The sequence below is a fragment of the Miniopterus natalensis genome, chromosome 14 (assembly GCF_054644295.1).
Source record: "Miniopterus natalensis isolate mMinNat1 chromosome 14, mMinNat1.hap1, whole genome shotgun sequence".
Lineage (NCBI taxonomy): Eukaryota > Metazoa > Chordata > Mammalia > Chiroptera > Miniopteridae > Miniopterus > Miniopterus natalensis.
The window spans coordinates 51317247-51339367 of record NC_142094.1 but is presented as its reverse complement, the minus strand read 5'-3'; the positions used below and the strand labels follow the sequence as shown (position 1 = coordinate 51339367).

At 37.9% G+C, this 22121-nt stretch overlaps 1 protein-coding gene across 1 annotated transcript in view; it reads right to left on the bottom strand.

Annotated features, from left to right (window-relative positions):
- The window catches only part of ATRNL1 (attractin like 1), a 350792-nt gene that overhangs the window by 260556 nt on the left and 68115 nt on the right, over window positions 1-22121 (bottom strand). Inside the window, exons 16-20 of the mRNA XM_087823974.1 lie at window positions 20755-20968; window positions 18817-19005; window positions 16413-16631; window positions 8687-8824; window positions 3380-3473 (exon numbers count right to left, since the gene is read on the bottom strand). Of these exons, the coding sequence (XP_087680100.1) occupies window positions 3380-3473; window positions 8687-8824; window positions 16413-16631; window positions 18817-19005; window positions 20755-20968 (854 nt within the window). The remainder of the gene's footprint in view (window positions 1-3379; window positions 3474-8686; window positions 8825-16412; window positions 16632-18816; window positions 19006-20754; window positions 20969-22121) is intronic.

The following is a 22121-nucleotide window of genomic DNA, read 5'->3' as shown; positions in this document are numbered from 1 at the left end:
GGTGAGCTAAGTAACAAAGACTAACCTCAGAGCAAGGACACAGAAAGTCCTTCAAGAGACTGAAGATCTAACTTGAAGCATCTTTATTCCTGAAAATGACGAAGGTACTAGTGTCCTCAGGCACACAGCAGAACTGAATTCCCTTTAGAAAGAGCTTCCATGCAAGGTCTCAAACCATCTATAAATTGATTTTGCAAATATGGTATCCAGTGTAAAATAAAAAGTAAACAGGCTTGGAGACTGGTAAGGAAACAAGAACAGGAGGCAGCAGAAACAAATGATCGTGTAAATAGAGCCCTGGGAATTCAGCTGCTATCTGGGAAAGACAGGCTGTGAAAGAACTCTTTTTATATGGAAGGAAATAAGGAACAAGATTAAAAACTTGCCTAAAAAATTGGAAACTATAAAAGACAATTAGAAACTATAATAAAGTGAAGACTTTAGTTTAAAAAAAACTGAACACTATAAAAACAATAAAATGGAATTGCAATAGCCAAAATTACTGTCGTTACAGAGGGCACATGTCTGGTGTCCTTAAAGTAAAAAAGGCATTGGCATCATCCTCTGCCTCCCCCCAGAACCAAAAAAAAGGCTATATATAACAAAATCAGTTAAAACAGGTAAAAATCTTAGATATTGCTGACCTAAAGGTAAACTAGGGATGGGAAAAATGGCCCCTCTAAAGGAAACAATATTCAGAAAAAATACTACTTCACTCATTATATATTTACATTAGAGTTTATATTTTCATTAAATTCCTTTATTAGTTACCAGTGTTGAGTTCCCACTGTGTTTCGGGCCAGGGCCAGAATGAGAACTCCCAGTACCCTGGCAAGATGAGCAATTTGGTGCCCCTTTACTTGAATATTTTGATGCCAACACCAAAGCCCCGCCCTGTGTCTGCCATTCCCACGCCCAGCTTATACCACAAGAAGCACATTCTTTAAAAAGTCTTCAATGTTTCCACGAGCAGCTGGTGGGTTTCATGGGCGCGGGGGAAGGACTCCAAAAAGGGCGTGAAGGCCACCGTTTCCGGAGCTGTCAGGAGCTGCAGGCCCCACCGACAGTGCACCCGGGCACCAACTTATTAGCCCCTCGGCTGAACTCCAAGATGAACGAGTCCCTCCCTCTTCAGCACCCTCCAGTACTTTCTTCAGTCCATTTCATTAAATAAATTTATTGAGCGCTGACAATGTGCTATTGATGCAACTGTCCCCAAAGAGTTTCACTCTAATTGAGGATACAGGCAAGTACACAGGTAATGCAGGGAACTAATTACCAAAGAGGAAGAGATGCAATTTCAGTCTGGGGAGGTTGTGAAGAAAACCAAGAATATGTGATGTCTGACTGCACAAAGCTGGACAGAAACTATCCTGCGAGGAGGGCGGGTTGATAAAGCATTTCCAATCGCTAATGTAAGAAATTAGTCTATTTTGCCCAGTGTCTCCACTGCTAGCTTGAAAAATACTTTAAGCAAAAACCACGTGTTATTAATCTTCATTAACAGTCCCAAGCACCCCCTTAATCACTGTTTGCTGATGTGAATGACCAGCTTTGCTTCCTAACAAGGGCATTTGGTAAGCACGCTATAGGAAATAATCGCTTCAGAAATAATGGCCCTATCTTTCATTGCCCCACACTCAAAAGCTAAACAAATCAAACAAAATAAGTAATGAACATCATTCTGGCTACAAAATACTCTTCACAAATTAGTAGTCCAATTTTTCCTCTGCTTATAAAAAAATTATACATAAGAACTAGGGTAAGTGTATTTCATCATTCAGAAATATATAATTTATCTTTCAGTATTTCATACATATGCCAAACCCTGTAACTCCATAGATCTAAGCTTAGGAGCCCATACGTTCAATGAATTAAAATTCCACTATCTCATCTGGAGAAAACAGTACCAAATCACATAAGAGATGATTATTGTGGGTGGTTATATCACAGATGCAGAGGTGCGGCGTGAATTAAAGATGCCAGTGCTCATCTTCAGGATGGAGTCACAGAACAAAGATAAATCACCTGTTGCTTACGACCACGACCTGCTACATGATTCATGGCGGAGGGGGTGAGAGGAAAGCAAGGAGCAGAGCAAAATGAAAATGCATTAAGAATGCATTTTCTTGGTAAAATGCATCATCTTGGTAAAAATGTATTAAGAATCTCAAGATGATGACAGCAGAGCATTAAAACAAGCATGAAGCCCTCGTGCGCAGGCAGAGCCCACACTGGCCCTGCTTGTGACAGCCAGTATTTGGTGTTGCAAAGTACTGGAGGCATCCTCCTGTCTTAGAGCACAGGACTCTGATCTAATCCCATCAGTAAGGAGACCAAACAGTCTTCCTTAATAAGAACTGCCCTATAATCCTACGCTCTGGCTCCGTTTTTGAGTTTAGAGCCTATGGAGAAGAAATAAAAGCTGGTTCTTCTCATCTTCTCTGAACTTGAAAACCTATGATAGCTCAGCAACCAGTCAAAGACATAGCATCTACTTTGAAATGTTTGGGATAATTCTACAGCAAAAATAGGTATTTCTTCTCAATAAAAACAGAGTGATCATTTTCCATGGTTAACAGACTTTTTTGAGTATAATTTTATATATTTATAGTTTTGGAAAATTTTAACTTTTTATAACTATAGTTGGCGTTTATGGTTTGTATCAAATACAGTACATTTATATCTAACATAAACATAAGTGTTGGCATATATACAATTCAAAACTATGAAAACACTTTTAATATATGGCATACATGAAAAAAATAAAAAGGGAAAACACTCAAATAACATGAAACAACTACCTCTTAAAGTTATTTTGGGGAGTTGAATAAATCTTGAGAATAACAAATTATAAAAAGACAAAAGCCACTCATAAAACTACTGGGCACAGTAACAACAGAAGTGGGTCATGTCTGCTGACATAACAGGGAAAAGAGAACAGGTATAAAAAATCACCTGAAAGGCTTAAAAGGCTACAAATACCAGAATTAATCATGAAAGATTCAAATAGAAAGAGAGGCATAAAAGCACTGAATCTGAATTATTTAACGAGATACAAAGGAAAACTTTAAAGATGATGATGCATATTTGATACGTAACATGAGTTTTCAAGGAAAAAATACAAATGTTTCTCCTTTTTAGAGAGATACAAAATGCAAACATGGTCTATGGGCTCTGTTTTAAAGCCTCCACAAAACTGTCATTTTAAAAGGCTTAACTTTTTATGAGAATTGATAGAACCCAAGTAAACATAGCTTACAATAATACTGTTTACTTAACCAGCAAAACACTAGACTTAAAAGGGGAAAACCTACAAAAATTTGTTCTGCAGCACAAGTTCAACCCACAAAAGTTCTAGAAACCCCTTTTTACTTACAGTTGGCACTGATCACCTTTTATTCCTTTAGTTGTGCAGAAACACTTTCCTGTGTGCATGTGACAGATATTTGCATGGCCGCTGCATGTACAAGCTGCAAAGTCAAAAGCAAGATGACACTGAATACTCTCCATTGCAAACGTGCAGCACATTTCAAGGACGATTTCATTATCTTTTCACACCATGAATTTCCCCCTTGCCATCCCAAAACTAGGGTTACCATATGAGTTATTTTTAAGTAAAGGGAAGTAAATTCGCTCATTGAAAAATTCTGAGCCCTGGCCGATTTGGCTCAGTGGTTAGAGAGCTGGCCCATGGACTGTAAGGGTCCCTGGCTCGATTCCGGCCAGGGGCATGTACCTCGGTTGCCCAGTTGGGGCGCATGCTGGAGGCAACCAGTCGAGGTGTGTCTCTCTCACATTGATTTTTTTCCTTTTTTTCTAAAGAGAGAGAAAGAAACATCTGTGAAACCCTTTAAAGTCCTTTGGGTATTTACAGATCCGAGTATGTCTCTCATTCTTTGGGCTTCTTTCCACTTCTGCTTTGGCCATCTACTCAATGAAATGGGTCTCAACTAGCACAAGAGCTTTGGAGTCAAGCAGCTTAGCTTCACAATGAGCACCTATAATCACTAGATGTGTGACCCTGGGCAATGTATTTAGCCATGTCACCAGGCCTTTTAACAACCTTTAATGAGAACTACTGTGTTCCTGTGAAGTTCAATCATTCTACTGACAAAAATGAAATAATGTGGTGTTTTCTTGATTCACATACAAACATAAAAATAAGCTGAGTCACTGGTTTTGATCAAAGTATTAATTATTCTATATGTCTGTGTTTTTTATTGATTTCAGAGAGAGAGAGGGAGAGGGGGAGAGAGACACACACACATCAATGATGAGAGCAATTGATCAGCTGCCTCCTGCAGGCCCCCTACTGGGGATCGAACCCACAACCCAAGCATGTGCCCTGACTGGGAATCAAACATGACGTCCTGATTCATAGGTCGATACTCACCACTGAGCCACGCTGGCTGGGCTAAAGTATTCTAGAACACTAAGTTTCTTGCTGATCATTCAGGAATATTTGCTTTAAAAAGTAGATAATTAATATAAAGTATTAAATACACACACCCCTACACACACACACACAAATAAGTTGGTATTAGGTAGTTTTTTAAGAACCTGTTTTTTTTCCTTCAAAGTCATGTCTACATAAAAGTGAATTAATCAGCATAACTTTCCTTCAGGTTTGTAGAATTAGCTGTGGAAACACAACATGGGAGAATGATGGAAATGAATGAAAAGATGTAGAAACAGGAAGATGAGGAACGCTCATCAGGTCACAGGGTCACGAAGGCTGGCTGACACTGTGCACGCAACTCTAAGCAGTGAGTGAAGGGGCCAGGGCATCTTCACATGAACTTGCAGAGCTGCGTATGAATACTGCCCTGCATTCAGAACTTCACTGAAAACACCATGCACATTAATATTTTAAAACTGGGATGAATCTTTTATTTATCCTTTATGGTAGTACTGGAAATAGTTAACACTCGCACAGTTTCTTGAAAGAATTGTCATATAGTAGCTTTAATAATTTCTGGGACAAAAAAAAAATTGTGTTAAAATACCTTTTAATGTAAGCTCATTTTGAGAGAATTCCCCTGTGGAGCTGTACTTCTGGCTAAAATGGCACAAATGTATTTTAAATTCAATTGTCTAAAATGTATGCTTCATGACAGTGCTGAAATTATTCTGTTGTTGTCAGCATTTGAGCTTCTTTTTATGCTGAATTAGCACCTACAGAATCACCACGCAGTGGCCTTTTGCTCTGCGAATTTTACATGATGCTCTTACAGCCGAGATGCACCCTACAGGGCCATTATATAGTCACACGGTATTTCTGTTCCCTACAATGCAAAGTTGCATTATCGACTTATAACCAAAAGTAAACAATAAACAGAATAAAAGATGATATAAGGGTTATTCAACACTAACCAAGGGTCAGAAGTTGAAGTCAAAGCTGAGTTGAAATTGGGTCTGCGCCAGTTACACAGGGAGGGAGAGCTGAGGCAGGACCCCCAGGGAAGGGGCAGGGGCAGGGGCAGGGGCAGGGCCCGGCTACCTCAGCTGGCCGAGTTCCCCAGCTCCCCAAGGTGCAGGACTGCCGCCGGCAGTTTCGTGAGGCTCGGCCCACACACGGGTCTCCAAGAAAGGCAGCTGACGGAAAAGTAGTAATCTGCCTCCCCTGTTGCCCATTAGCAAGGGTCATCCTGAAATACTTGACTTAGGGTCAGTGTCAAAGTTTGCCCAGTCTCAGTTCTTGTCCTTGTCGTTCCTTCTGTGAGAACCCACAGGAGGAAAGAGCTTGAGAAGATAGAATAAAGAAACCCTAGGGCGGCTGAGCATCTGAGAGGAACGCTCACCAAGGAAAACAGTGGCAGCATGGCAAGGAACCAGTTAGGAATCAAAGAGAATCAATGGGAATCAAAGGGAATCAAAGGGGCGAAGGCACGCCAGTTGTGCACTTTGTGAGAAAGCTGCCGCTCAGGAAAGTGTGCGTGGAACGGGGAGAGTGCAGCTTGGCAGTCACACCTCTGAACAGGTTACTGGCGAGAGTAGGTGTGGCCGCTGCAAGTTCCCGAAGATGCAAAATACATAAATTGCTCAATAAAGGAGTCCCCCTCCCTCCCTCCCTCCCTCCCCCTCCCTTCCTCTCTCTCTCTCTCTCGTGCACTGGGCTCCTGGCTCACGGCCACATGGACCCCGCACAGTGGACTGATGGGCCGGAACTAGCCTGATGCTCTACTGGATTCAACTCCACCATGGAACAGAAACTCTGGACACTGGCTCTGCTTCTGGCTCTGCTGAATCCCCAGCTGCACCTCTTCCAGGACCGGTTTAAGGGAAATGGGACCTTAGAAATGCAGGCATGTAATTCCACACAAATAATAATCACTCACCCTGCCCTGCGAGCCCTAGAGAATTCTTTTTCTCAAGGTATCGTAAGGGCCCAATCCCCAGCACCCAATGGGGAAAGGGACCCCCCCCCCCACTTCCAATGATGATAAAAGAATTTCAAAAAACTAGTAGAGAGTGAGGACAAACTAGCTAAAAATATTCCAGCAGCTAAGCAATGAAGTTCCTTTTTAATCATGCAGTTCTGGAAGATTGGAGATATATCAGCTCCTAAATAAAGGAGTTTTCTCTCGCCTTTGCATGATTAAAAAGGCTTTCTTGGTTTCTTAATGTGATTAAATTTATATAAAAATGCTATTCTGATCAGAATCTTTGATCAAAGCGTAACTTCATGGTTATACCATGTTCTAAATATCTACACATAATTATATAGTTATTCATTTAATGGGCTCTCGCTGGAATGAAGAAAATCTCAGGTTGGCTTTTCTCTGACACACAGCACAATAATGTATGCTCAGCAAATGCAAACTTTTAATTTTGTTCTGTCAAAACAACTAATAAAACCAAGATTTCCATGTCAAGTGACTTCCATTTATCTGCATCTTTAGATTATTCAGGTCAATGCTCCCAGTTTGAGAGAATTAAACTTCTTACTTTTATATTAGAAAATGCTCAAATTCATTTGCTTATAAATTTTCTGCTTCTATGAACAATCTGCAGTATGTGAGAAGAGTTTAAAATGAAAAAAAAACTCCCATCCTAGTAGAGAGAAAGAAAAGTTAATTAGTCTTCTTTTACACTACCCTCTAGTCTCAGAGAATCTTTGTGTCATAGCCCACTGTGTTTATTAAAATATTAAATACGTCTGTAACAGTCAGCTATGGACAGATATTATTAATATTCAGAAAAATATAAGATTTGCTGATAGAAACAAAGATAAAAACATAGAATTATCACTATGTTGAAAGAACACTTTTCTTCCCCAAACTGGAAAACAGTAAGTTTCTTTATTACTATTAAAAGTACATATCTATAATTTCAGATAAGTATACCACTATATGGAGATAGGCAAAAGTAGGTTTACAGTTGTAGGGGAAACATAGTTTATTCTAGTATTATTATTTATTAAATACCGCATTATTTTCCATACAGACAACTATAAACCTACTTTTACCCACCCATGCATATAAAAAAAAAATTCAGATAAGTATGTTATTCAAGAACCAAGAAAAAGAACAAAAATGAACTAAAAGACATAAAATAATAAATATAAAAATAAATGTTACTTAAATCAATATAAATACAATGTTAAATTACTGAGAATTTATTCACAATACCAACTAAGCCCTCTAGACATCTTGCAATCTTGCAATACACTACTCAAAAAGAGTAAGACCTAGATGAAGAAGGTTTAGTCCTACAAGACTGCACATTTTTACATATCTGTATATTTCATGATTTAGAAGGTTTTTTACTCTGTACATCTTTTTTATGAATAATTGAATAAAACAAATACATATTAAGAAATGAAAAATATTTTAAGATTAGTAACATTATAGCTTAGCTACCTTATATTTGGAACAAATTATAATGAAAAACATGCAACTCATAATAATCACATAAAATTGAAGATCATAAACTGCCCTCAACTCTCAAGGGCCTACCCAGAGCCTTCCATCAGAATTAACTGCTTTGTTAGTGATTCTATCATTCAATTTCCTATTGTAACATCCATAGAGTGTATATAAGTTTAAGTCCTAACACAGTACTTGCATGTAGTAAGAATTCAATAGTTGTGGAGTTCAAGGATACTCCTTCACTGCAAAGTAGTGTAGTGCGTTGAGTGTTGAGGCGTTGCAGTGTGTTGAATAGTGAGATCACAGGTAATTTTTAACTTTATCTGTATTTGATAAATTTTGTATAATAAACATGAATTTTTTTAAAAATATATCTTTATTGATTTCAGAGAAAGGAAGAGAGAGGGAGAGAGAGAGAATCATCAATGATGAGAGAGTCATTGATCGGCTGTCTCTTGCACGCCCCTGACTGGGGATCAAACCTGCAACCCAGGCATGTGCCCTGACCAGGAATCGAACCTCAATCTCCTAGATCCTAGGTCAATGCTCAACCACTGAGCCATGCCCAGCTGGGCAACATGAATTCCTTTTGAAATAACAAAAGTAAAATTTTTTAAAGTCCATCACAAAATTTTTATAGTTTACATAGTCCCTAATATAGCATTTTCCAAAAATATTGACATTACAGCAAAATTTTCTTTTTTAAAAGTATATTTTCCACAACAGGTGCATCTTTCTCAATTCAATTTTCTGTAGTACACACACACACACACACACACACACACACTTGAATTGAAATAAAAAATAGTTACCTGTACACTGTCCTCCATTCGTAGGATCTCCATAATAGCCTGGCAAGCAGTCTTGACACTGCTTTCCTGTGGTCAGATTTTTACACTGCTCACACACGTTATTATTGATGCAAGTGCTGTGTCCATTACACTGGCAGGCTAAAGAAAATAGTAAATATATATGTGTGTGTGTGTGTGTGTATATATATATATATATATATATACACACACACACACACAATAAACATCTATATAATATTTCCAAGTACAATATCAAGACAAAGGGTTTATTTTAAAAAACTGAATGTTAGCAAAGTCCAAAGGACACTTCCCAAATTGTTTTAATGCATATCATATGTGGATCAAAATATCCATACAGGGCAATATATACAATAAGTTCTATTTAGAAATTTTGCCTTATGCCCTATAAAATGTGCAGGTTAGAGATAAACTGAAACATAAAAATCAAAGCTAGGCAAGGAATCCTTTTTAATATATTCCTAAAAGATTCATGTGAATATTGTCTATTGAGTTACATAAACAAAAGTTTGAACATAGCTTTGATTAAATGTGTGAAAATTTACACATAACAACAAAGGATCAATAAATATAGAAAATTGTGTGGCGATAGGTCCTTACTTCAAGAAAATATATATGAAAAATCGTACTTTTAAATTAATTTGCATAAATGTTTATCTTCTTTGGGCAAGAAAAGCTTCAAGGCTTAACTCAAATTCTATGTGGCTATGAACTAATAGAATCAGATTTAAAGCATGAGTTTTTTGTGTTTTCATAATACAAGGTTTATTACATTTTCATTTTAATATTATAATAGGCTCCAACAATTTCAGATGAGAAATAAAGTTCTATATGAAATCTCACACCTTTAGTGCCTATTGGGGCATAATATTGGCTTAGTTTGGTAACTGTTCAAACATCATCCTCACTGTCACCTTCATAATCTTTTTCATCATTATTACAACTGAGATGGCATTTAACTGAGCGCTCTCTCTAGCCAAGAGAGTCAATGTGCAGGTGATTCCAACTGTTTGTGGAAGGCATGTATTCTGATTGGTCACTTTACATATTGCATAGAAGGTTTTAAAATATTGTAAATACCACCCCACTGTCATATAGTGTACTAGGTGATATACATGAATTGTATCATTTAATCGTGACAACAATTCTATGTAGAAAGTACTATTTTTAGGACCATTTCTAAGATGAGGAAGCCCGAGTCATTGAGCAACTACCCAAAGTCACACAGCTAAACAATGGAAGAAAGAAATGCATAATCAGGATGTATGAATTAAAACAGCAGACATTAAATACACACCTCTACTATGTGGAAAATTTGGAAATGAGAGGGAAATCCCGAGACTAGCACAAGGTCATCAACATGAGTTAATATCTAAGGGTGAAAAAATACACCCACATACAGAGTAAAACCCAAATACCTGTATCTTACAGAAATTTTCAGAGGCATAGCTCTATTGTAACACAGCATAGAAATGACATGGAGTTATGGAAAATGTTAAATAATTTTCAACATCCGTTAATAAAACTGAGAAAAGTTATAATGCAGTTTTCAACATTATCATAGATTACCTTATGAAACAGGAAGAAGCTTAGTAACAAAGGAAAATGTTCATGACAGATTAAGTAAAATAGAGATATAAAACATTATGTTTGGAATGATCACAATTTTGTTTTTAAATGTATAACTGTGCCTTTGGAAAAGTTAATGATGGTTATCTTGGTTTAGCAAATTTTCCTGCACCATCAATTCCCTAAAATAACTTCATATTACTTTTATAGTAAGAAACAATGATGTCAACTTTAATTTTTGTAACCTTGTGCTTGAAAGTTTAAGATATCATTTCACAGAAAACTTTATGTGAAACCAGTAAGGTTAATTCGCTCATGTAAAAAAAATGTATTGAGTGCTCACTATGTGCGAAGCATTACCTGAAAGAAATCAAAATAAGAGATGGGTTGCTTTAGGTATTCTATGAAATTCCTGGCTACATTTTTTTCATCAGAAAAATAAACCCTTTTAACTACTGAGTCAGAGGGCTAAATTTAGCAATTGCACCTACTCCTCACAGATTTCTACGGAAAGAGTAAGAAAACTTGCCAGCAACAACCAAAATTTGGGTATGGTGAAAAGTACACAAATAAAACTAGGAAGTAGTAACTTGCAGTCCCCCTTCGGAAATTAAAGGAGGATGCCTAGTATGATGCCACTCAACTACCCCTTTCCAAAAGCGAGAACTTCCAAAGGCAATCCTGGGCGATGCGCGGGCAAGCACAGTGACTTGTTCGCCTCCACACGGCGGCTGGAGAGCATGACACAGGATGTCTGCCTCAGGTGTGAATACACCACGCAGAAAGCCGGTGTCTGTTAGACCTAAACTCAAGCTAAATCTCAGGAATTTGCAGCTGAGGACCCCTCGATCAGCCAGTCAGCTCACACGCCACTGGACACGTGAGCGAAGCATCGGAGACCACCCAAAACCAAACTGCCAGAGAACTGTAACCACATGAGAAAAAAACAGAAGACACTAGAAGAACTGCCCAGCAGATTTCAGCAAAAACAGATGATGTAGAATCATGAGTAAAACTGCTTTAATACAGTGAGCTTCAGTGCTATGTTAAATAGTAAGAAATAAATGAAACATAGATTTGAGAGAAAATTGGAAACATTCAAAGAAAGAATTAGTGAACTGAAATATAGATCAAAGGAGATGCAAGAATATACAATATAGGGTAGTCAGTAAGAAAAATTAGGGACATAGTGAAAAAGCCTAACATAAGTGAAGAGAACTCCTAGAAATGGAGAACCAAGTGACAAAACAGAACAAATGCAATATCTGATGAGAAAATGTCAGGAAAGTTACAAAATTGATGAAAAACATGAAGCCACAGAATAAATAAGCCATACAATTCACAATTTCAAAGAATAAAACTGACATTTAGGTACATCATATTAAAATTACTGGTATCCAAAAACTACTTAAAAAAGTCAGAGGGAGGAAAAAGACATACTACTTTTAAAAGGTAAACAGCAAACTAATATGAGAGAAATTCTTAAGAGAAATGAAGGAAGCCACAAGAAAAGGAAATTATATCTTCAAATCATTGAAAAAATATATCTGTCAACTTAGGATACTATTTCCAGCAACAACAACAAAAAAATCCTTGAACTATGAAGACACATATACACAATAAAAACATTTTTCATATATATGAAAGTTATCATATTTTAATGCCACAACTGAAAAACACAGTATTTACATTAAAGTTCATCAAACTAAAGAAATATTACAGCAGAAGGAAATTTAGATCGATCTGAAAAAAATGAAGATCACAAGAAATGGTCAATATATGGGTAAATAAAAAGATTTTTTTCTTATTTCTTCATAAGAAAATTGTTTAAAGCAAAAATAATGTATTGTATGGTTAGTAACCTATATATAATATATGGCAATAATTACACAAAGGACAGGAAAAAAGCAAGTGGAATTACACTATTGTAATATTCTTACCTTATACATGAAGTAGTATAATACTGATTCAAGGTAGACTGTGATAAGATAAAGATGACTATTACAATCACTACAGCAGTCACTAAAAAAAACACAAAAGAGGTATAGCTAAAAATCCAATGAAAGTGATAAAAAATGGACTTAAAAAACAATTCATCCAAAAAAAAAAGAGCAAAAGGAAGAACAAACAACAGAGAAAAAAATAAAGAAAAATTGTAGAACAAATACCCTAATGGTATGAATTAAACTCAATAATACCAATACTATATTAAATATTAATTGACTAAACATTTTGATAAAGGACAGAGATTATCTAACTAGATTTTTAAAGAAAAGACCAAAATAAAAGAAAAAACAGGACCTACATGCTATTTACAAGAGATTAACTGTAAATAAAAACACAGTGATAGAAGGGTTCCCCTTCTGCCCGATTAACCACTCAGATAATAGGCCTCTAATGGTAAACAATAAGAAAACTAGAGAAAACACAGGAAGCGACTACTTTGGGAGATAACAGGCAGCTCAGGAATGGCACATCCAAGAAAAGAAAAACAAAATGTGACTGCCCTGCTTGCTACCTGGAAGCAGATGAGAGGATGCAGCCCAGAGAGGGAAACCCAAACAAAGGCCAGAGAGCTCATTCAATTGAGGAAACAAAGATCATGATCGTAGAACAAAATACTACAGAAGAGAGCTTCACAGAGCAAGCTGCAGAGGTGATTGAACCTCTGACTGAATAATTGAACATAATGTGAAACTCCATGAAGCTGGAGAAAGAACTACCAGAAAACAGCAAGTCAAACAATGCCAGGACCTCCCATGGAATTAGGAATAGTTTGCATCCCCACTAGTCAAAGTGGAGAGACCTCATAGTGCAAAGAGATGGTACAAAGGTCACAAAAAGGCACTATCTTAGTGGAAATTAATTTGCACTGGACTTCGGGTTGCTATGTACAGGTCCTAACAAACCTTAAAAACAATTTTGAAATTGATCATACAGAGCCTGTGTAATATAATCGCATGCCAGAAAAAAGCTCAACAGCCTAAAAGAAATACAACAAAACTGAAGAATAAACTGCAAAAATCACAATGTCCAGGACACTGCGCAAAATAATGGAGCTGAAAATTCTGACCCATATTCAGTAAAAAATATATACATCAATAGAAACAGACAAATAAATGGTACAGAGATGGAATGAGCACAGAAGGTTTTTTAAAACAGCTATTAAGAGAATTATCCATATACTCAAGAATACAGAGAAAGAGAGAAACTGAAAATATAAAATGACTAAAATGCAATTTCTAGAGATGAAAAATATGCAAAATGAAAAATAAATTCAATGGGGAAAGAACAGTCTTTTCACCAAATGGTTTCTCACAGCACATATAAAAAGTGACCCACCCTGGCCAGCATGACCGGGTTGGAGTGTCTTCCAGTACACTAAAAGGTGGTGGGTTCGATTCTTGGTCTGGGCGCGTGCAGGAGACCACAGCTCGCTCTCTCTCTCTCCTTCTCTCTCTCCCCTTCTCTCTCTCTCCCCTCCCTCTTTTCTTCCCTCCCTCCTTCTAAGATTAATAAAAAATTAAAAACATGGTAGAGTCTTAAAAAAAAAGTAACTCAAAACTGATCAAAGACCTAAATGTTAGAGCTAAAACTATTAAACTCTTAAAAGAAAAAGGCATAAATCTTTGGGATCTCATAGTATGCATGGTTTCAAAGGAATATCACCAATTGCACAAGAAACAATAAAAAAACAGACAGGATATCATCAAAATTTAAAACTTTTGTGATTTAAAGGGCACTATCAAAAAAGTGAAAAGACAGGCTGTGGAGAAAAGGGACCCCTCGTGCGCTGCTGGTGGGAACGCAGACTGGTGCGGCCACTGTGGAGAGCAAGAAAGTGAAAATAGAGCTACCTCATGACCCAGTGATTCCACTTCTGGGAATTTATCCGAAGAAACACGAAATACTAATTCAAAAGAACATACGTGCCCCTTTGTTCATGGCAGCTTTATTTACAATAGCAAAGATTTGGAAGCAGCCCAAGGGCCCATCAGTAGATGAGCGGATAAAAACGCTGTGGCACATTTATACCATGGACTACTACTCGGCTGTAAAAAAGAAAAATATCTTACCCCTTGTGACAGCACGGATGGACTTGGAGAGCATTATGCTAAGTGAAATTAGTCAGAAAAGACAAGTATCATACAATTTCCCTCATGTGTAGAATCTAATGAGCAAATGAACTAACAAGCAAAAGAGAGACAGACTCACAGACAGCAGGCTGACAGCTGTCAGGGGGAGGGGGAAGGCTGCTGGTCGGGGGAGGGATTGAGCAAAAGAGAAAAAAGCTCATGGGCGTGGACAACAGTGTGGTGATTGCCGGAGGGAGAGGGGAAGGGGAAGGTGGGGGGGCACAGGGGGATAGATGGTGATGGATGGAGACCTGACTTGGGGTGGTGAACACACAACACAGTGTATAGATGATGTGCTGTAGAACTGTGCACCTGAAAACCATATAATTTTGTTAACCAGTGTCACCCCAATAAATTCAATAAAAAGCAAAAAGAACAAAAAAGTGAAAAGACAACCCACAGCATGGGAGGAAATATCTGCAAATCAATTTTTAATACAAGACTTGTATTCAGAATATATAAAGAACTCTTGCAGTTTAATAATAAAAAGACAAATACCCCAACTCAACAATGGGCAAAGACATTTCTCTAAAGACGACATACAAATGGCCAAAGGCAAACAAAAAAATGTTCAGCATTATTAGCCAACAAGAAATTGCAAATCAAAACTGCGATGAGATACCGCTTCACACATATTTGGATGACTATAATCAAAATATGTGAAATAACCAGTGTTTGGCAAAGATGTGGAGGAATTGGAAGCCTTGTGCACTGCTGGTGGGAGCGTAAGACAATGGCAGCTGCTTTGAAACAGGCCGGCAGTTCCTCAAAAGGTTAAACGTAGTTTCCATTTGACCCAGACATCCCATCCCCAAAGCCATGAAAATATGTCTACACATACACTCGCACATGAATGTTCACAGAAGCGTTACTCAAAAAGCCAAAAAACCGGAAACACCCAATGTCCACAAAGTGATGAGCGGATAAACAAAACGTGCTATACTCTGAAAATGGGATATTATTTGGTAAAAAAGTGCAGTACTATGACACCCTACAACATGAATAAACCTTGAAAATATGATGCATAGGGAAAGAAGCCAATCCCAAAAGACAATTGTATGATTCACTTTATATAAAATATCCAGAATAGGCAAACCCATAGAGATACAAAGACTAGTGGTTGCCTAGAGCTGACTAGGAGAAGTGGGGTTTAACATGCAGTGACTGCCAGTATCGGATTTCTACGGGGGGGGGGGGGGCGATAAAAATGTTTTTAAATGGGTTGTAGTGATGATTGCATAATTCTGTGAATATAATAAACACTGCTGAGTTATACATTTTAAATGGGTAAACTCCCTCATTTACTTGAGGTGTATGTGTAATTTCAATCAGTTTACAGGTTCCATGAATGCAATGATTTTAGTCTTATTTGTTAACTGTTAGATCTCTAACATCTAAAATATTTCTTAGCACATAGTAGGCACTCAATTAAAATATAATGAATAAATTGATTTTTTAAGAAGGTTGTTAGAAAAGACTTCCTTTGGGACCAAAAGAACTCCCTGAAAATGAGTAATTATTACTGACTTTCAAAACTGCATGGTAGAAAATACCAAAGGCAACTTTCAAAATGAGGCCAGTAGGCTCCATCATAGGTATTTTATAGAGAAAATTCCCATACTTAGCGTGAAGGTTGACTGGATCCTCAGAGTTACCTTTGAAGTCTAAAATATTATAATACTAGGGCAGAACACAGGCATAAATCAATATTATTTCCCCTTAACAACTGACATAAAACCAAATCTAATAACCATACGCAATGACTAGTCAGCCTATTTCATAATTCCGAACAGAATGTCATCTATATAACAGAGATGGATATAGGGTAGAATGTATATTTTTATCTCTGAATTTTGAGCCTTGTCTTCATTATTTTTTCCTAAATCTTTAGTACAAGAAAGAAAAAAATATATATTCTTGGTCTTGAAATTGTTTGAAAATAATTTGATTGAAAACTGAACTGTCTGAAAAAACTGAAATTATTTTCATCACATTTTTATTACCTGGACACTGGATAAAGGACCACTCATAGTTCTTTTCTTTGGGACAAAGACTGGTGTCAAGAGCCATCTCGTTACTGTGCGTTCCTATGAGCTTCATGGGTCCCCGTGAAGATCCTTCAAGGCAGTGCCCTCTTCCTGTGTCACTAGGGTCGTTGCACCAGCCACACCCAGGCTGTTCCAGACACTGTCCACAGGTTCTCAACCCGGAACAATTCTGAGCTGCGCGACAGGAACGTTAACAAGTGCGTTACATGACTTCATTTCAAATAGAACTGTAAGCTAACGGAAAAATAAATGTCATCTGAAAAAAAGACTGTAAGAGGTCATCTACAGTTTAAACATTTTTGTAATAATACCTAAGAGAGCAACTACTCAAAGCAAAGAAAATTCATCATGAACGAGGAGCTAAATAGACTGACTTGAGGGGTAAAACTGGTTGGTGACAATGATACGTAGAAAAATGAAGTCAGAGCTTAAAGGCTGCTGCGCTTTGCCAGTATTAGAGCCTTCGGGGAGCTTATCCGGGGCCTACAGCCCACACCCCCATTGTCTGGGATGCAGGGCCACATTAGCTGTTCTTCCCGTGCCTAGTGAGGGCCTTCAAGGAAAAATCTGCATCTACCTGGGGACGTCCAGTGCAAGTGATGCCTGCCCAGCCCTGGGACAGCTGAGCCACGTGAGGACTGCCTCGCACGCACAATCCTCCTCCCAAGGGTCCAGGATACTAGGGTTTGGCCATCCTGTGATAATTAAACTCAGTCTCCACCCAAAGAGCCAAACTGAATGGGAACATGGAACCCGAATACACTGCCTCCGTCAGGCAACCAGCAGACAGGCTGTCTCTGACTTTCAGGGCTGCAGAAAATCACTGTGGGACTCACTCACTGAAGCTCAACTTTTTGTTTAACTGATGGATAACCTATGACCCTCAACAAAGCCTATCAATACTGTGATGCCTTTTCCAAGGATGAACCTATTATAGTCTGCTATCACATTTACAATAGTTCCTACGTAATGTTTTAAATTTTAAATTCACAATCAGAGTATTCTATATTGGGTGTAGACTTTAATTACTTTTACTGGTATTTTTCTAGAACAGGCACGCTTTGTCTTGGTGATTATATACCCACAGAAGATGGTGACACAGGGACAAGGCACTATGAACAATGTCTTTTAGTCACATTTTTCCCCCAAAGTAATAAAATGGTACATTTCTGGCAGACTCAATTTCATTGTGGTACTAATGACTTAATTGGCTCTCAGTGTTTTCATAATACTGGAAACAAAACTGTTCCTCAGATTGCTGCAAACAATGGCACGAGTGTCTCAGTGAACATGAGGAATCCAATATAGAAGACTGTACAAGGATAACAGAATATTAGAGCAAAGAATTCATCAATTACGATATGATTTGTTGCTACGAATTTTTTGCAGGCTAGGCATTTCAGAGATTGGAGGTAAGAAGGTGGAAAATGATGCCATCTCCTGTATTTCTTTAATAATAAATTTAAAAAGGAAGAATATTCTTTGAGTCATTAAACACAAGTGACTAATGTTAACCCTGTAGAAAATTCATTCTTTAGCATTTAATGCTGACTCAAAAACTTACAGACTCTAATGGTTTTTCTTTTTCTTACAGAAAACAATAGCAACAGGAAAGCGTCCTAAGTTATGGAGAATACGGACACTATGTATGATAATTCACCATATCAATTTAATTACATTTTTATTTGAACTTTTATATATTAAGAGCTAAATCGTCTATTATTGCTTTCAGTAATCCCACCGGATTTCGTTGTCACAAACAGAATATCCAACTACTTCAAATATGTTAATTATTAATAATACCAGTTATTAGCAAAGCTTTCTTAGAGACTGTTAGGCAAAACTTGTCTTAAAATATATTCCTTTTCTTCAGTTTGTGAATTTTAAGCATTATTATCACAACATTATAACTGGGAAATATTGAAGCATATGGCAAAATCCACACTTGTTTTTCATCTGAGAAAAGAAGTTTCCTTCCAGTTCCATTTACTAGAAAACCTCAGACGAGGAGAAGTGCGCCGCCCGCTGCTCGCTGCCCGCTGCCCGGCAAGGTGCACAGGGCACATCCTTCTAAAGGCTGGGCAGCAAAATCTCAGCAGAGGCGGAAAGCACAGCGAGGTTAAGAAACACTGGGGTATCTAGGGATTCCAACAACTACTGACCCTTTTTCACTACTGGCTCTTTGGGGACCTATTAAATAGAAGAAAAGAACAATCTAAGGCTTTAAAGACCATTTTAACAGGTGAAGAAGCTGCTCTTCAGACTGAAAGCAAAGAGCACCATTAACTGCTCTGCCCCACGGAACGGGGGGGGGGGGGGCCCGCTGCCGGGGGGGGGGGGCCGCCGCAGGGACACTCACGGGCGCAGGCGGCCGTCTGCCACTCGAGGCACTGCCCGTAGGGGAAGGAGATGATGTAGGCGTTGGAGTCCACGCAGCGCCGCGTGCTGCTGCACCACATGCACTCCAGGCCGTTGCTCGTGCAGTTGGAGCAGGACGTCCGCAGCGAGCACGGCTTCTTGCACGGCCTCGCACTCTGGTTGGGACTCACTGAAATCAGCCAACAAATGCAACGAGTTCACTCGCAGAGGCAATTTAACACAGGTAAGAGGGTATTGTGCATTTTGCTGCTCCGGGAATACGTCAATGAAGCCAAGGGTGGGATAACGATTAAAGCGAAAATGACAGAAACACACAATACAATACACACATGATGCACCGTAGAACTGTACACGTGAAACCTGTTTAATTCTATGAACCAATGTCACCCCGATAAGTTCAGTAAAAAAAAAAATTTAACGAAGATATGTCGATACTTCTTAAATTTATTTTCAAATTTAAATTTTATAATTTCTAGGAATGTTTAATCCTTTAAAAAGTACATGAAGGTGTATCTAATTTAAAAGCTATAGGTATAAATGCAATACATGACCTAACTGTTCTATCTTTTGGCTAAATCCTTTGCATACTATCATTATTTACTTTCCCAGCCACAATTACATAAATAGTCCACATCTAATCAAAGCAAATGTCCTGTCAGTGAATATGTTGCTTATATAAAGAATAAAAATAAATAATTTACTATAAAATCTTTAAGGTGTTGACAAAGATGTGGAGAAATTAGAACCCTTGCACATTGCTGCTGGGAGTGTAAAATGGTACAGCATCTATGGCAAACAATATGACACTTCTTCAGAAATTAAACATAGAATTACCATATGATATAGCAACTCCACTTCTGGCGAAAGACATGAAAGCAGGAACTAGGACTGATATTTGTACAACTATATTTATAGCATCATCATTTGCAATAGCCAACAGGTAGAAGCAACTCAAGGATCCATCAATGGATGGATAGGTAAGCCAAGTGTGGTGTATGCATACAATGGATAATTATTCAGGGTTAGAAAGAAATGAAATTCGGACACATGCACAACATGGATGAACTTTGAAGACCTTATGCTAGGCGGAATAGGCCATCACAGAAGGACGTAAACCTTAAGATTCCACCTATGAGGTGCCCAGAGTAGTCAAACTCATAGAGACAGAAGGTACAAGGTGGTTGTCAGGGGTAGCAGACTTGTTATTTATGGGTATGGAGTTTCGGTTTGGGAAGTTCTGGAGATAGGTGGTGTTGATAAATGCACGAGGTAATGTACTTAATGACACTGAACTCTACATTGAAAAATGGTTTAAAACGTCAATTAGATCTCAATAAAACTGAAAAAAGTGTGGTTAAAATTATAAATTTTATGTTATAACTATTTTACTGCAACAAAAAATACAATATTCAAAATGAGAAAAGAATTCAATATTCTCTTCTCACTTCACATAACAAAAATCCATTTCACAAGATGTAACAAAACTGTTTCTTTTTACTTTCCAACTGAAATAATTGATATGCAAGATGAAAGTGCTTCTAAATTAGTTGTTAATCTTAAAGACAAAGTCTTTCTTCCAAAGACTATTATCATCAAAGTAAAAGACATTAATAATAAATTAAGAACAGATTCTTAGTATACTGTAATGAACTATAACCACATGTTCATAATCCCACCATTCCAACCAGAAAAGTAAAGATTGTATAAAACAATAAAATGCATTATTTTCACAAGTTAATACTAAGATCACAAACAGGAGTAAGTGAGAATGTGGGTGAATTTAAAAGTCTATGGGCATCAAGATAAAAAGATGGCAAAAGTTACTACAGGCCCACAAACCATCCCACCCTGGAAGGGATGGTGGAAACAGCGGTCGGGACCGTGTTTTAAAGGAACCCCAACCTACTGGCCTACTTACCAACGGGTTTTTCGCAGACAAGGCCATCGGCCATAGATGTACACGGGTTCGCTTTCAGGCCTGCCACCGCAGCCCTTTCCAGGTACGCACAGAACCCCGAATCGTTTGGTTCCCCAGGAAGCCACTGCAGCGTCGTGTTGGTAAACGGAGACATGTCTTCCCATCCCCAGTAGGATATGTTGATCTTGCGCAAGCCTACCCAAGGTGACACTTTCTGTAAACAAGAGCAAGGGGGGCATTGAAAACAGTTAGATGTAAAAATACCGTGTCATAGACCTTAGCAAATAGTACATTAGCATTAAAAATCACATCTGAAAATATACAGGACTGCCTTTCTAATGACTTCTGCTACCAAAGATAATCCACAATTGCAGCACATTTTGGAGAGCAGGACAGGTTAGAACACTATTTTTAACTATACTTCGTGTTTAGCTACACTATTGGGTTACCTATTCAGCCCTTGAGAACCTCAGGCTCCTCTTCAATTAAATGGGGATATAAACACCTATCTTATGAAGTCGAGCACCAGGGTTCATCAGGGCAAGCCTAAAGCTGGCGTCCACGACAAAGTCAGGGGCTCACTTCACTCTCTCCCCCTTTGCTGAGGGGGTTTCTCGGGGCCTCACTGTCCTGCGCAGCCTTGGTGGAGGGATGATGCAGGGAACATGGAACTGCCTGTTCACCCTCCTCAATGAGTCTTTTCTTATTTCTGTGGTCCTCCCAGGTGCTATCATCTCTCACCTGGATTCCTTACTCTTGTAAATGTTGCATACAGATGGTTGTTCAAATCGATGTTTCTGTGAGGGGATGAGAGCTGGAAACCCCCATTCTATTATCTTCCTAACATTATTCTTAAACACGTCTACTTTAATATACATGATAATATATGTATTCTTTAAGTTACTAAGCAAGTAAGATAGTATTACAATGTCAAGTGGTTTCAAAACTCCATATCATCTATTATATATATATATAATTGTGGACTGTGTCTCTCCACCTGATTCTTTAACAAAATAGAAATAAGAGCTATATATCCAGTATTTACTCTAAATATATTGCATAAGCGGTCATAGAGAGCTTATAAAGGTGGCCAAAGACCTAGATATTTATCAAGTGTATAAATACACTTTAAAAAAAATTTTAATAAACTTCACACAGTTAATACTCAACAAATATTTCTTAAATAAAATTAAAATATGTATATTCACTATGACAGTAGATCTCATCCAATCTAGTAGAGTACTGTGCACATAGTAGGTAGTCAATAAATGTTGCCAAACAAAGTTCATTAGAACAGAAATAGTTATTTTCCACCATCCGATTCCTGAGACAGAGATGGTACTTAATAAATAATGTTTCTAATTATA